At 35.8% G+C, this 11,853-nt stretch overlaps 5 protein-coding genes across 5 annotated transcripts; 1 reads left to right on the top strand and 4 right to left on the bottom strand. All coding sequences in view use genetic code 12, as the record gives it.

Moving 5' to 3' along the window:
* Positions 1-103: 103 nt before the first annotated feature.
* UFD2 (ubiquitin-ubiquitin ligase UFD2) lies at positions 104-3,415 on the top strand (the record flags this gene model as incomplete). The annotated part of the gene is made up of 1 exon (XM_064994362.1): positions 104-3,415. The coding sequence occupies one exon, from the start codon at positions 104-106 to the stop codon at positions 3,413-3,415; it is 3,312 nt and encodes a 1,103-aa protein (XP_064850434.1).
* A 309-nt stretch (positions 3,416-3,724) lies between these two features.
* Positions 3,725-4,716, bottom strand: RPL35A (60S ribosomal protein uL29 RPL35A; the record flags this gene model as incomplete). Its single annotated transcript, XM_064994361.1, has 2 exons — positions 3,725-4,084; positions 4,714-4,716. The coding sequence occupies 2 exons, from the start codon at positions 4,714-4,716 to the stop codon at positions 3,725-3,727; spliced, it is 363 nt and encodes a 120-aa protein (XP_064850433.1).
* A 1,021-nt stretch (positions 4,717-5,737) lies between these two features.
* Positions 5,738-6,283, bottom strand: ARF1 (Arf family GTPase ARF1; the record flags this gene model as incomplete). Its single annotated transcript, XM_064994360.1, has 1 exon — positions 5,738-6,283. The coding sequence occupies one exon, from the start codon at positions 6,281-6,283 to the stop codon at positions 5,738-5,740; it is 546 nt and encodes a 181-aa protein (XP_064850432.1).
* A 1,205-nt stretch (positions 6,284-7,488) lies between these two features.
* On the bottom strand, positions 7,489-8,544 carry NUS1 (ditrans,polycis-polyprenyl diphosphate synthase; the record flags this gene model as incomplete). The annotated part of the gene is made up of 1 exon (XM_064994359.1): positions 7,489-8,544. One exon carries the CDS (start codon positions 8,542-8,544, stop codon positions 7,489-7,491), a length of 1,056 nt encoding a protein of 351 aa, XP_064850431.1.
* A 920-nt stretch (positions 8,545-9,464) lies between these two features.
* On the bottom strand, positions 9,465-10,409 carry DASC09_007550 (globin; the record flags this gene model as incomplete). The annotated part of the gene is made up of 1 exon (XM_064994358.1): positions 9,465-10,409. One exon carries the CDS (start codon positions 10,407-10,409, stop codon positions 9,465-9,467), a length of 945 nt encoding a protein of 314 aa, XP_064850430.1.
* Positions 10,410-11,853: the final 1,444 nt, after the last annotated feature.

The raw sequence follows: 11,853 nt of genomic DNA, 5'->3' as shown, positions 1-11,853 counted from the left end.
GTGATGTGAGATCCTTAAGGTAAATTGAATCCAAAAACCTATCGTTTTTTCTCCAGGCGATTACATGTCAAAATTGAACCATATAATAATTACTTGATCGAAAATGAGCAGTGAGGATGATATTAGGGCCAAAAGAATCGAGAGGCTCAACCTTCTTGCTGCTATGAGTGCTTCAAGCAAGAAAGACTCTGACCGTATCCCTGACGGCGAAATCGCCAATCTGAGCACCATCACCACAGCTTCAACCCCAAACCCTGAATTTAAGCAGCCAGAAATTCTTCAGCAAAAAATTGTGAAGAAAGATGAATTGAAGACTGTTACTAATTCTTCTTCTTCTGCTTTACCTTCCCCTGATCCAAAAGATATTGCTGGAATCCTAAAGAGTTGGATCATGTCCGAAGTCTCCCAAATATTACTCTCATCGTTTTCCCCAATGGAGGAAGATACTGATTCTAGAATATTTGTTGATTCTTCATTCAGTGAAATTAGCAATTTGGATGATGCAGATAGTTCTGGGTTTGTTAAGCTATTCATGGAAGACAATTTGATTGATAGGGTTATATTGGAGAACTTAACGGAGCTCGGAAGACCATCACCCTTATTGTATTTATTCAAGGTCTGGGAAAATGCCAAAGAAAATTTAAAAAAGGTCAGCAAAAAGATTTCACTAAAGAAAACTTCCATGAAGGCTGAAGATGGAGAAATTTTTCATAAGCAGAAATCAGTATTGAATGATATCATCCGCTTGACATCATCCTACGGATTTCTTGCCTTCCAAGTGCCAGATATGTACATCAATGGTTCGGAAGAAAAGTATATGGAAGAATTCATCCTTCATATTTCTAACCCTGACTTCAATGAATATTGTGTCAATATTATTGAGGAAGCAAAGCAGCAGGACTCTTTATTAGGGATTTTGGACATTTGGTTTCCAGCGTTATCTAAATTCTTGTTGGTCAATAAGATTACCGATTTGAATGATCAAAGGTATACCTCAATCCTCAATTTCTATTTAGCAACATTAACAGACAAAGACATTGCGTCGGTGTTCACTCAAATTGCCACATTTTCTGCCGACTCGATCAAGTTTGCTCCTCATATTGAATTCCGGAGCTTGTTAGGACCGATTTTGAGAGTCGCTCCACTTGGGGAAGTTGAATCACTTCGTCTCTATGATAGATCCAGTGGAGATAAATCGAAATATGATATCTATAATACTCAGAAGCTTGTTGCCACTCAACATCGGAATTTGTTGGACATTTATTTGTTTCCAATTTGCGACAAAATTATTAGATCTGGTGCTAGATCAAGGCAGGATTTGTTGAAATATTTCAGCCATATCATAAACCTCAATCATTTGAGAGTGGCCACTCAACCAGACCCTTCGAAATTGTCGACCCATGGGTTCATTTGCAATATTAGCATGATTCTTGTAAAATTCTCTCTACCATTTTTGAAATCCGATTTCAAAAAGCTCGGGAAGATTGACATTGATTATTTCAATAAAAATCAATTACTTGATATCACTGAAGAAACCAGAATTAACTCCACTACAAAAGAGGCGGACTCCTATTTTGAAAAGCATAAATCAACAGAGACACCGAATTTCATCTCCGATTGCTTTTTTTTGGCATTGACATATTTACACTATGGTATTACTGGTCTCTCTCACGCAGAATCAAAAATTACTGATTTGATTGGCTATTTGGAGAAGAAAGTGAAAGCGCTCGAGGCACAAAAGATGAAAATGTCTGCGGCAAACCAGCAAGCTTATGAGAGAATGGCCAGTATTCAAATTGAAAGACTTCAAAGACAATTGAACCCTTTGAAGGCCCAAGTTGATTCACTACATTGCTTTTTCCTCAACGAGGAATTCCAATTTGATATTTTTGAATATGTATCATCGAGTTGTGTCTTCTTTACAAGGGTTATTGATCCACAACATTCATTCCCTAGCACTACCTTGAAGCTTCCTTTGAATCCTGATAACGAAGTATTCGAGAATATTGATAATGCAGAAGCCCTCAGAGAAATGTCACCAATTCCCTTCAGATACTATCCAGAATTTGCTATCGAAAGTATCATTAATTATATCACTTACATCATCAAGTATACCAAGAACTCGCTCCAACAGAATTCTCAAAGATTGAATTTCTTTATTGAATTTGCGGTGGTTTTGTTGAGATGTCCGGAATTGATCAGTAATCCACATTTGAAAGGTAAACTTGTGGAATCGTTGTTTTATGGCGCTGTGCCACTCTCTAAGATGGACTATAACCCAGGATTTATGATTCAATCTTTTATGACCAATAAGGTAGTTTTGGGCCATATGTTATATGCCTTATTGGACTTTTACGTTCTGGTGGAAAAAACTGGGGCATCATCCCAATTTTACGATAAATTCAATAGCAGATACCATACTTCGGTGATTATCGAAAAGCTTTGGAGTATCGAACATTATCGGAATCAATTGAAAGAATACAGTGAGAAGAATGAAGATTTTTTCATTAGGTTTGTTGCGAGAATGTTGAACGACACCACCTATTTACTTGATGAATCGCTTAGTGAATTATCAAAGATTCATTATATTTCCGAAGAGATTGATAAAAGGACTCAAAGTGGCGATTTGGAAACAGTTGTCAATTCCGAATTTGATGGGTCTACCTTTGAAGAATTGAATACCAGATTATTGCAATCTGAAAGGCTGGCAAAATCTTTTATTGGCTTGAGTACTAAAACTATTGAATTGTTTGATTTGTTTACTAAAGAAGTTCCAAAGGCCTTCACAAAGTCGGAAATTGTTAATAGATTGGCGGGGATGTTGGATTACAATCTTAATCAATTGGTGGGTCCAAAATACGGTGATTTAAAAGTTCAAAACCCAGAAAAGTATCAATTCAATCCACGTAAATTGTTGACCGATATTTCCAAGATTTTTGTGAATTTATCTAAAGAGATTGACTTCATTACTGCAGTGGCAAGAGATGGAAGATCTTTCAAGAAAGAATTATTCATTAAAGCACACAAGGTTTTATCGAAATATGGTCAACTTGATTCGACATCTTTGGACAGTCTTATCGAATTTGCCAATCAGGCCGAACAAATCAAATTGGCAGAAGAGGAAGAAGAAGAAGAATGGGGAGATGATCTTCCAGAAGAGTACTTGGATCCATTGATGTACACCTTGATGGTTGATCCTGTGATTTTGCCATCCTCCAAGATCTCCATTGACAGATCAACGATTAAGGCACATTTGCTCAGTGATCCTACTGATCCATTCAATAGAGTTCCTTTGAAACTTGAACAAGTTGTCGCCAACACAGAATTGAAGGCCAAAATTGATGCTTTTAGGATGGAAAAGAGAATGGCAAAGAGAGCTAAAAAGGATGACGGTGATGTGGAGATGAAATACTAGTGTTTTTTTGTTCCCCCCCCTCCCGCTCTTTTTGACTTCATCCTTACTAGCTTCATTTAATGAACAATCAACATGGATTCATTTTACAATATAATTTGTAAAAAGGTAAGTAATTATGTTTGTACATTACTATACTGTTTATATTTCTCAAAAAATAGTTGAAATCAGCTTACAATTTCAGAAGATAACTTCTTATTATATAACGTGAAAAAAGAGCACCATTAATTTATTAAATTATCATAAAAATATATTAAACATACATGTCACTTTGGAAGGAAACTTGATTGAATGAATTTTTCATGGATAAATTTAAGCCTTAATAGCGTATTTTCTTTGTGGGAAAGCAGCAGCCTTCTTTTGTTGCTTAACGGTCTTCAAGCCAGCTTCGTACTTGGTCAATCTTCTTCTGATAGCTCTGGTCTTCTTGGCTCTCAAGTCCTTTGGTTGGTACTTCTTACCAGCGTAGAAAGCTCTGACGGAAGCTCTTTGGTTCAAGTTGATAACAGTCAAAACCTTGGCGATATCCTTCTTGATGGTGTGGATCTTTGGCAAGGATGGCTTGGTCAACTTTTGGACGTTCAAGTTAGCCAATTCCTTTTTCAATTCAACCAATTGGTTTTCCAATTCTTCCTTGGATTTGGTTTTGAGTTCGTAAGCTTTAACACCGGCCTAGAGAAAAATCGGTTAGTTTCCTTGCTTCATCAGAAAGATTAAAATTTAAATAGATTCAAAAAAAAATAAAATATTAGGAGACCGTTAATTTGAAAAACAATTTTATAGCTAATGAATAACCTTGTCCATTCTAGATTCTGTTTGCACTTTTTTCAAAAATTTCAACTCATCTTCACAAACATAATAGACACTATCTTTGGAAACAAAATATCATTACAATTTTCATGGATGAATTATTCTCAATACACGAATTTGCCTTATCTTTTTTTTTTTGAATGCTTTTCATAGTTGACTCTTCGAATAGATAAAAAAAAACAAGACCTCTAGGAAAATTTCACCTTGAATAAATTGATTTCACACAAACACAAATTCTATGAGTTATCTAGTTACAGCCAGGTCTCTCAATATCATGAGTATAAATATATATCCTGAAAAACATTCAAACACATCAAGCCAAATCATTTCGTTTCATTGTTGATATTGCTTTGCTTTTCCTCAAAAACTTCAATCATCATCCAAATGGTGGCCCAAACATTGCTCCTTCATTTCCGTATGCTCTTCTTCGATCTCCTTTAGTCTTGCAATATTCATATTCTTTGATAGTTCTCTATAATCTTATCACATACCATTTTTACTATATGCTTTAACTTATTATGATGTTCTTTCAACTGATCGTTCCAAGGCAAGCGCTTAACACTTTTCAATTTTTTTTTCTCCCACACCCAACCACATCCACAAGGGAGGTGAGACACTACGGGCAGGAAAAAAAAAAAAAAAAACTGGCACGTGATTATACAAGACGTAGAAAAAACAAAAGTCACATAAAGATATCACGTGTGAATGGTGAAAGAAACGTCAGGGCGCACTAGTTTCTGTTTTAGGGCTACGAAAACGAAAAACGCACTGTGTGTTTGGCATCCCACAATAATGGATTTACCATTCATTTAATACAGGCGTCCTCTGTAAACCTTCATCACATTCTTTCATCTTTTGGTTTGGGTTCATTGCTTTGTAAAATTCAAAATTACCGCTTACTACGGGGTATCACTCATCCATCTAGGAAAAATAGATCTAGTTCTACACCGTTGATCTTGCCTCATGAATTAATTCAAGGATTCTCTTTTATCTTCTCATTTGAATTGAATATAGAATGATCTGAATGAATTTATTCTAGTTTATGGAACAATCACAAGAAGAAATGAAGGGATGAGAATGATAATAACAAGAACAACACTCATACATAGTATTACCCCAAATTTAACCGGAAATATTTCGCATCTCTGTAATATAAACATTTTTTGCTTATCTGCATATCCCTGGCAAAAACCAAATCAGACTAAAGATTAATAAGATTAAATGCACAAATACCAGAAAAAAAAAAAAAAAAAAAAAAAAAAAACTCTTATCTTATCTGCTGTTATTATAATAGAAGTTTTTTTTTTCTTTCTATTATTATTATTCACTTACTCTATTATTCAGAAATAAGTAACATACAAACGTAATAGCAATTATTATTATAATAATAATAATTAAGAATAAATCGATAAATGAAGACGTGTATTCAAAACAAAATTCCTATAATTAACAATTATAATGATAAAAATAACAATAAAAATAAACAGCTATGACTTAACCAGAATTATAACCTATTTATTGGGCGTTCTTCAAGTTGGTACTCAACCATTCCAAACCTTCGTATAAACCATCACCAGAGGTAGCACAGGTGGCTTGAATGTACCATGGTCTTTGTCTGATGGAGTGCAAGCCCAACTTTTCGGTGATTTCAGCAGCGTTCATGGCGTTTGGCAAATCTTGCTTGTTAGCAAAGACCAACAACAAGGCGTCACGCAATTCATCTTCGTTAAGCATTCTTTGTAATTCTTCTCTGGCTTCGGAAATACGGTCTCTATCGTTAGAATCAACAACGAAAATAATACCTTGGGTGTTTTGGAAGTAGTGTCTCCACAAAGGTCTGATCTTATCTTGTCCACCGACATCCCAGACGGTGAAAGAAATATTCTTGTATTCAACAGTTTCGACATTGAAACCAATAGTTGGGATAGTAGTGACAATTTCACCCAATTTCAATTTATACAAAATGGTGGTCTTACCAGCGGCATCCAAACCAACCATTAAGATACGCATTTCCTTGCGACCAATGAGGCCTTGAAATAATTTAGAAATAAAGATACCCATCTAAAAAAAAACAAAAAACAATAAGTTAGTATGTATATAATAATAAAAATAATTGTGATTTATCTTTCTCTCAAATTGCCGCCACTTCTTCTAATTCGTCTCATCGTTTCACCTGGTTTTCTTTTGTGTGTGTTTTTTTTTCGTTTTTTTTTTTTCCTGGCAATCACTTTTTGCCACATAGTGACAAAATATCCCACTGCGTTCGTTGACCGTAGAAAAAAAAAAAAAAAAAGGCACATTGAGTACGCCATATGGAGGGAACAAATGGAACTTCTGCTGGTATAAGTCTGATTATTCCCAAAAATGATGATTATCTTTGTCTTAAAACGTCATAGTTTAGCTAGTTCTCAATTTGAGTTGGCGAACGTGGTTGGAAAAAAAAAAAATCACACACATCGATCAACAATCATAATAATAATAACATAATATAATCACAAACCACCCACGAGATAATTAACTATTAGAAGCCAATAGAGAGAATAAGATAATTTGGAACAGGTTGCCACTTACTGTGTAGATATATTAATAGGACAGGGGTGGAAGAAATAAACGGTTGTCAAAGTAAGTCCTGGTTTTTTATGAGCGAAAGAAAGAATGAACGGAGGGGGGGAAGACACCAAAATATAAATTGGTGTTTGGTTGGGTCGAAAGATTTGAAGAACAGCTGGCAACTTTGGTCATGTGACAAACACCCCTGGTAACATGGTTGAACACACCCCCTGTTTGTCGGTGAGTGAGTGAATGATTTGATTTGGGCAGCACCGATTGCGTTATCTACAAACAAAACAACTGTTAAAACACATAACTTCGTAGCAGATTAGTAGAGGAGAGTAGCAGTAGATGGTGGCACGCCAAGAAAGAAATAAATAAGAAACATTCACTTTGCCCAGACTGCACAACGATAAATCTGGAGATCAAGAAGCATCGATGCAAGTTGACAAATCATGTTGACAAGATTATAGAAGGATGATGAGATGCAAGATAATTATAGCTAAAGCAAAACAAAAACAAAAAAAAAAGATGTCGTGATAGATGAAGATGAAAATGATGACGTTGAGATGAAAATGATAGACAACGCAAGATGCAGGAAATTCAGAGCAAAAGAAAAAAAAAAGTAATAATAATAATAATAACAATAAACAAAAAATGATTAATATTATAAATCAATCTAAAAAAAGATCGTTGGAAATCCAGATAATGTGTGATCATTTTCCAACGTTAACTTTACAAGTGGAAAACTTTTTCAAGGCGTTCAAGAAAACCACATAGTTAACATCATCATTGTCTTGTTCCCAGTAGATTTCACTCAATCTGATCTGCCATGGTGGATAACCTTGAAGGTCTAATACAGGACCAAATAGTATTAGCAAATCTGGCTCGTATCCAGACAAATCAGTCAACTCAGAGTCAATTAAATCAATTGTTATGTCTTTGGATTGAAGTTCTTGCTTTGACGCCAAATCCGCCATTGTCTTGGCCAAATCAGCGATAGTTTTCTTTCCATTAACGGTAGAGATTAAGGTGATTTCAATGTCTGCTGGTTTTTCATTGGTTAAGTAATCTTCTGGAGAAGATTCGCCATTACCGTAGGCAACTAAATCTAGTCTCGGAATTTTGACCACAAATGTAGGCAAATTATTAGCACCAAAATAATTGGATAATGACTTGTTTATAGAATGGATAAGTGTCGGTACCTGTGTCTTCAAAACACCGTTATATTCAAACAATGTCAAGTTAGGAATACCTGAACCAATACACCAAGAAGTCACTTCGCCGGCGTCATTCAACAAACCTTCGACGCCCCCACCTTCTTCATGTTCAGATTTCAAAGATAGGATAACAGACACTTTTTTTGGGATTTTTTCCAACTTATTGACATCCTGTCTAATCAATTGTGGGGATTGTGATGGATTGTACGCCAATTCCAAGAATTTTAAGCGAGCTCTTCGGCAAAAATATTCACATCCTCTAATAATAGAGTACACAAGAAACATTGCAACCAAAATCAAATGGAAGAAATTATAATTCAAGAAATCCCATAGTGGGATGCCACCTTTACCATTGTCAGCTCCCTGAGGTGGTTTATCAGTAGCGATTTCACCGACTGATCTTGGGAAGACAAAAGAACCCAAGATTTTCGTCGAGTTTTTAGTTGACGGCTTAAAGATTGAGCGCTTATCCTTTATCACTTGGTTCACTTCATCCTCAAGTTTTTGAGATTGTTTCAAGGATTGGAACTTCTCCTCGAAACTGACGGCCATTGTTGTCTCTTTAGTGTTTGCCAGTGGCTAAAACAAGGAAATTAATGAAACACAAAAAGTGGTGTTTTTTCCCCATCGTAAATGAACAAGAAAAAAAAAAAAAAATTGTGTTACGCAGCCCGTGCGGGCAGTAGAATGAAAATGATCCACCGATCTGGTCTTCACCATGGCCAATAAATAATCTTTATATTGAAGATTCTCAGAGCCAATAAAATAGCAAAGAGAAACTTTGAGCACTTTACAGGAGCTCTGTTGGTTTGATAGGAAGGTGCACTGTCTGATTTTTAAAAGTGATTCCAAAATTTATTAGATATCTGTGGTAGAGGCGGGGTGCCCCCCAGCTTTAGCATATAGATCGTCGTTGCACCAAGACTGCAAATCGAATGATGACAAAAAAAAAAAAGAGAAGTCCAGAGTCTAAGATTATATTAACCATAAGAAACAATGCCTTCATAAATGGAGTTGAATGAGCAGATAGCTAATCTTATTTTGGACTTATTTGGAAGCCACGGGGAAGTCTACCGTCAGTTATTGACTCCGGATTAACAATACCTGACACGCTAGGGATGCAGGCTTTTGCTTAATTGTTTTGGTTATCAGTTCATTTCAAAAACAAATTACTAACACACCCGTAGATTATTGTGAATACACACGTTGTGAATACACACGCTGTAGATGATAATTAAGTAATTAAAGCATTAAATTTTTAATGGATGCCTCCGATACATACAGGAATGTAAAAGTATAGTATGAAAAGAAGTCGGACAAGTAGAGAACCGAATGATTAGTGTATAAAACGAACTAAAAGAAAACAATTAAAAATGAAAAATGATAGCTAGATATGTTACAAAAGAGTAGCCTCCCCCCGAAAAACCAGAAAGAAAAAAAAATGTCGAAAAAAGGACCGTTCAATAAAAATACTAGTGAGATGCATGTCTCGGCTTGAAAAACAAAAGACTTCTTTTTGGTTTGGCACCAACATGGTTCTCTCTTGCGGCTGGGGCTTTACCAAAACTCTTCATTTTGGCAGAGTTGATGCTCTCATCAACCACAAGAGTTTCAGAAGAGCTATCACTATCTTCGACAAGTGAATGCGTCTCAATAAATGATTGTTTTTTCAACAATATTGGTGCTTCTTCTTTCGGAATAATAGTGGCAGTCATAAATGAGTTGAAGTCATCCTCCTCATTGTTCAATACCATTGGATGTATGTTTCCAGAAAAAATGATGGAATTTGAGAGGAAGGAGTATAATTTACTCCAGGCTGTCTCAATTTCCTGAGAAAATTCGTCACCAAACACCTCTGCAAGAGTGTCAATGAAAGCACTCCCCATATATTGAAAGAACACCGGCTCCGCACCGAAGACTCGCGAGTGTCTTCGTCCTAAATTTTCCAAAAAGCTATTCATCATACTCAAGTTCTCCAAATTCATAATGGTGAGGTACAATATACCAGAAAACGAAGTTGTTTGATGTTTGATCGATGGCAAAATATTGTACAACTCTGGATGCCTTGAAAGCAACAACTCATAAACTTTTCTCCAAAAACGATCAGTAGCAAGAATTGGCGAAACTTTTCTGGCAGCAGCACCATTTTTTTCTTCATTTTCTGGGGAAGATGACCTAGTTTTCGCCAAATTAATGGCCCAGGTATTTCTGACAATAGCAATTTCCTTTTCATTGAAGTAGGCCAACTCGGCCAAGCTCTGGCGTGAAATCCTGATCTCGGGGTGGTCCTTGTCGATAAAACAGACATTATCGTTTGAAGATGATACTAGAGTGTTTTTCCCCGAGGAAGCGATCGAGACCGCATCAGCGTGGAACCGAAGGTTGGAAGGAATTGGGGTTTCAAAGAGAGTAGACATAATGCGATGGTTTTTAATAAAAGATTAGTTGCAAAACAAAAAGAATGTTTAATACCAAAGAGTTCTGCCGAGAAATTTGCTGTAATTTATAATTCAAAAGTATTATTGACCAAGAAACGGCTATTTGGCATTGCCAGTTTAGGGGGGTACCAGTACAGATCTGTGCATACAGTGGACATGCGTGATACAGTGTCTTACAGTATTTTGCATGTATACGCTGCAGCTGCCTGCATGTAGCGCTGTGCCCCAGATCGGTTGGTGAATTTGACTATTTTCTTTCTCCTTCCACTCCATTCGAGAGACAAAATTACCACGACATTCAAGTGCCTTAGATATAGAAAAAGTGCAACATTTAGATATAGAAAAGTGCAACATTTATATATATATATATATACCTGCAATGACCAGTTGCAGAGTTGAAGGGCCAGGATCGCCCAGATGAGTGTTATTCCATACCTCTAGGTGGCCAGGCCTTTGAAGCTAGAGAAATGTCAAATAACTTGTCTAAGTTCTCGCCACGCGCTTGTGAAGAAACTAGTCACTTTTAGGTCTAACTCTATTTAATTTTCAACAGCGTTGAAGCTTCTACATGAATTAATATTGTGACAATAAGCAGAAGGAAATGGAAATGGAAATAAAGCCCTTCAAAAAATGTACTGTTTTCTAATCAACAGGCAGCACAATTAAGAGAGAGAGAGAGAGAGAGAGAGAGAGAAACCATCGCTAACACTATAATATTATACATGATCAATATTCACCCGGAAAAAAAAATATAAACATCAACTATCAAAAAACACTCACCTTTTTTCTTTTGGTTATCTGGTCTGTGTGTCTCAAGAAATCGAACAAAATGTTCATGCTAGATGGACAGGACATCGAGCTTCCTAATTAGTAAATGATGAAAAGGATCTTGGACTGATGTTTTTCTTTCTTCCACTCAATATTCGAGTAATACGAGGAAAATATCTTTCTAGAACTACTTCTATGTAATGAATGTCAGGCAAAATGTATTCTTGAAACTTAATTTCATAAATTAAGCCAAGTTGGGTAACCGAGAGCTTGTATTTTTTTTTTTAGCTATTTGCACTTTTTTAGGGGTTTATACTTTCTATTGATGGAATGAAATTTCATTGAGGTTGTCAATCCGGTAGTTCCTTTTTTTTTTTGCTTGTTTGAAATATGCAATATTTATTTTTGTTATTGCCCTTTTTGTCTATTCTACCTTTTGATTGCCCCTTGTTCTGTTTTTTTTTCGAATTTTTGAATTCTTGAATTTTCATTCTTCAAATCTCACACAAAATGAAGCATGATACTAAATTACAGAGAGAGACAGTAACTTTGGAAATTTCACCTCTGTCCTGAAGTACTTCTAATGTAAAAATTTTCCAAAGAAAAAGTATTTAATGATATTAGTTACGAATGCATAAACATACTTCGAAAACAA

This window comes from Saccharomycopsis crataegensis, assembly GCF_037102585.1.
Source record: "Saccharomycopsis crataegensis DNA, jcf7180000000072, whole genome shotgun sequence".
Taxonomy (NCBI): Eukaryota; Fungi; Ascomycota; class Saccharomycetes; order Ascoideales; family Saccharomycopsidaceae; genus Saccharomycopsis; species Saccharomycopsis crataegensis.
This window is presented reverse-complemented; position numbering and strand designations above follow the sequence as displayed.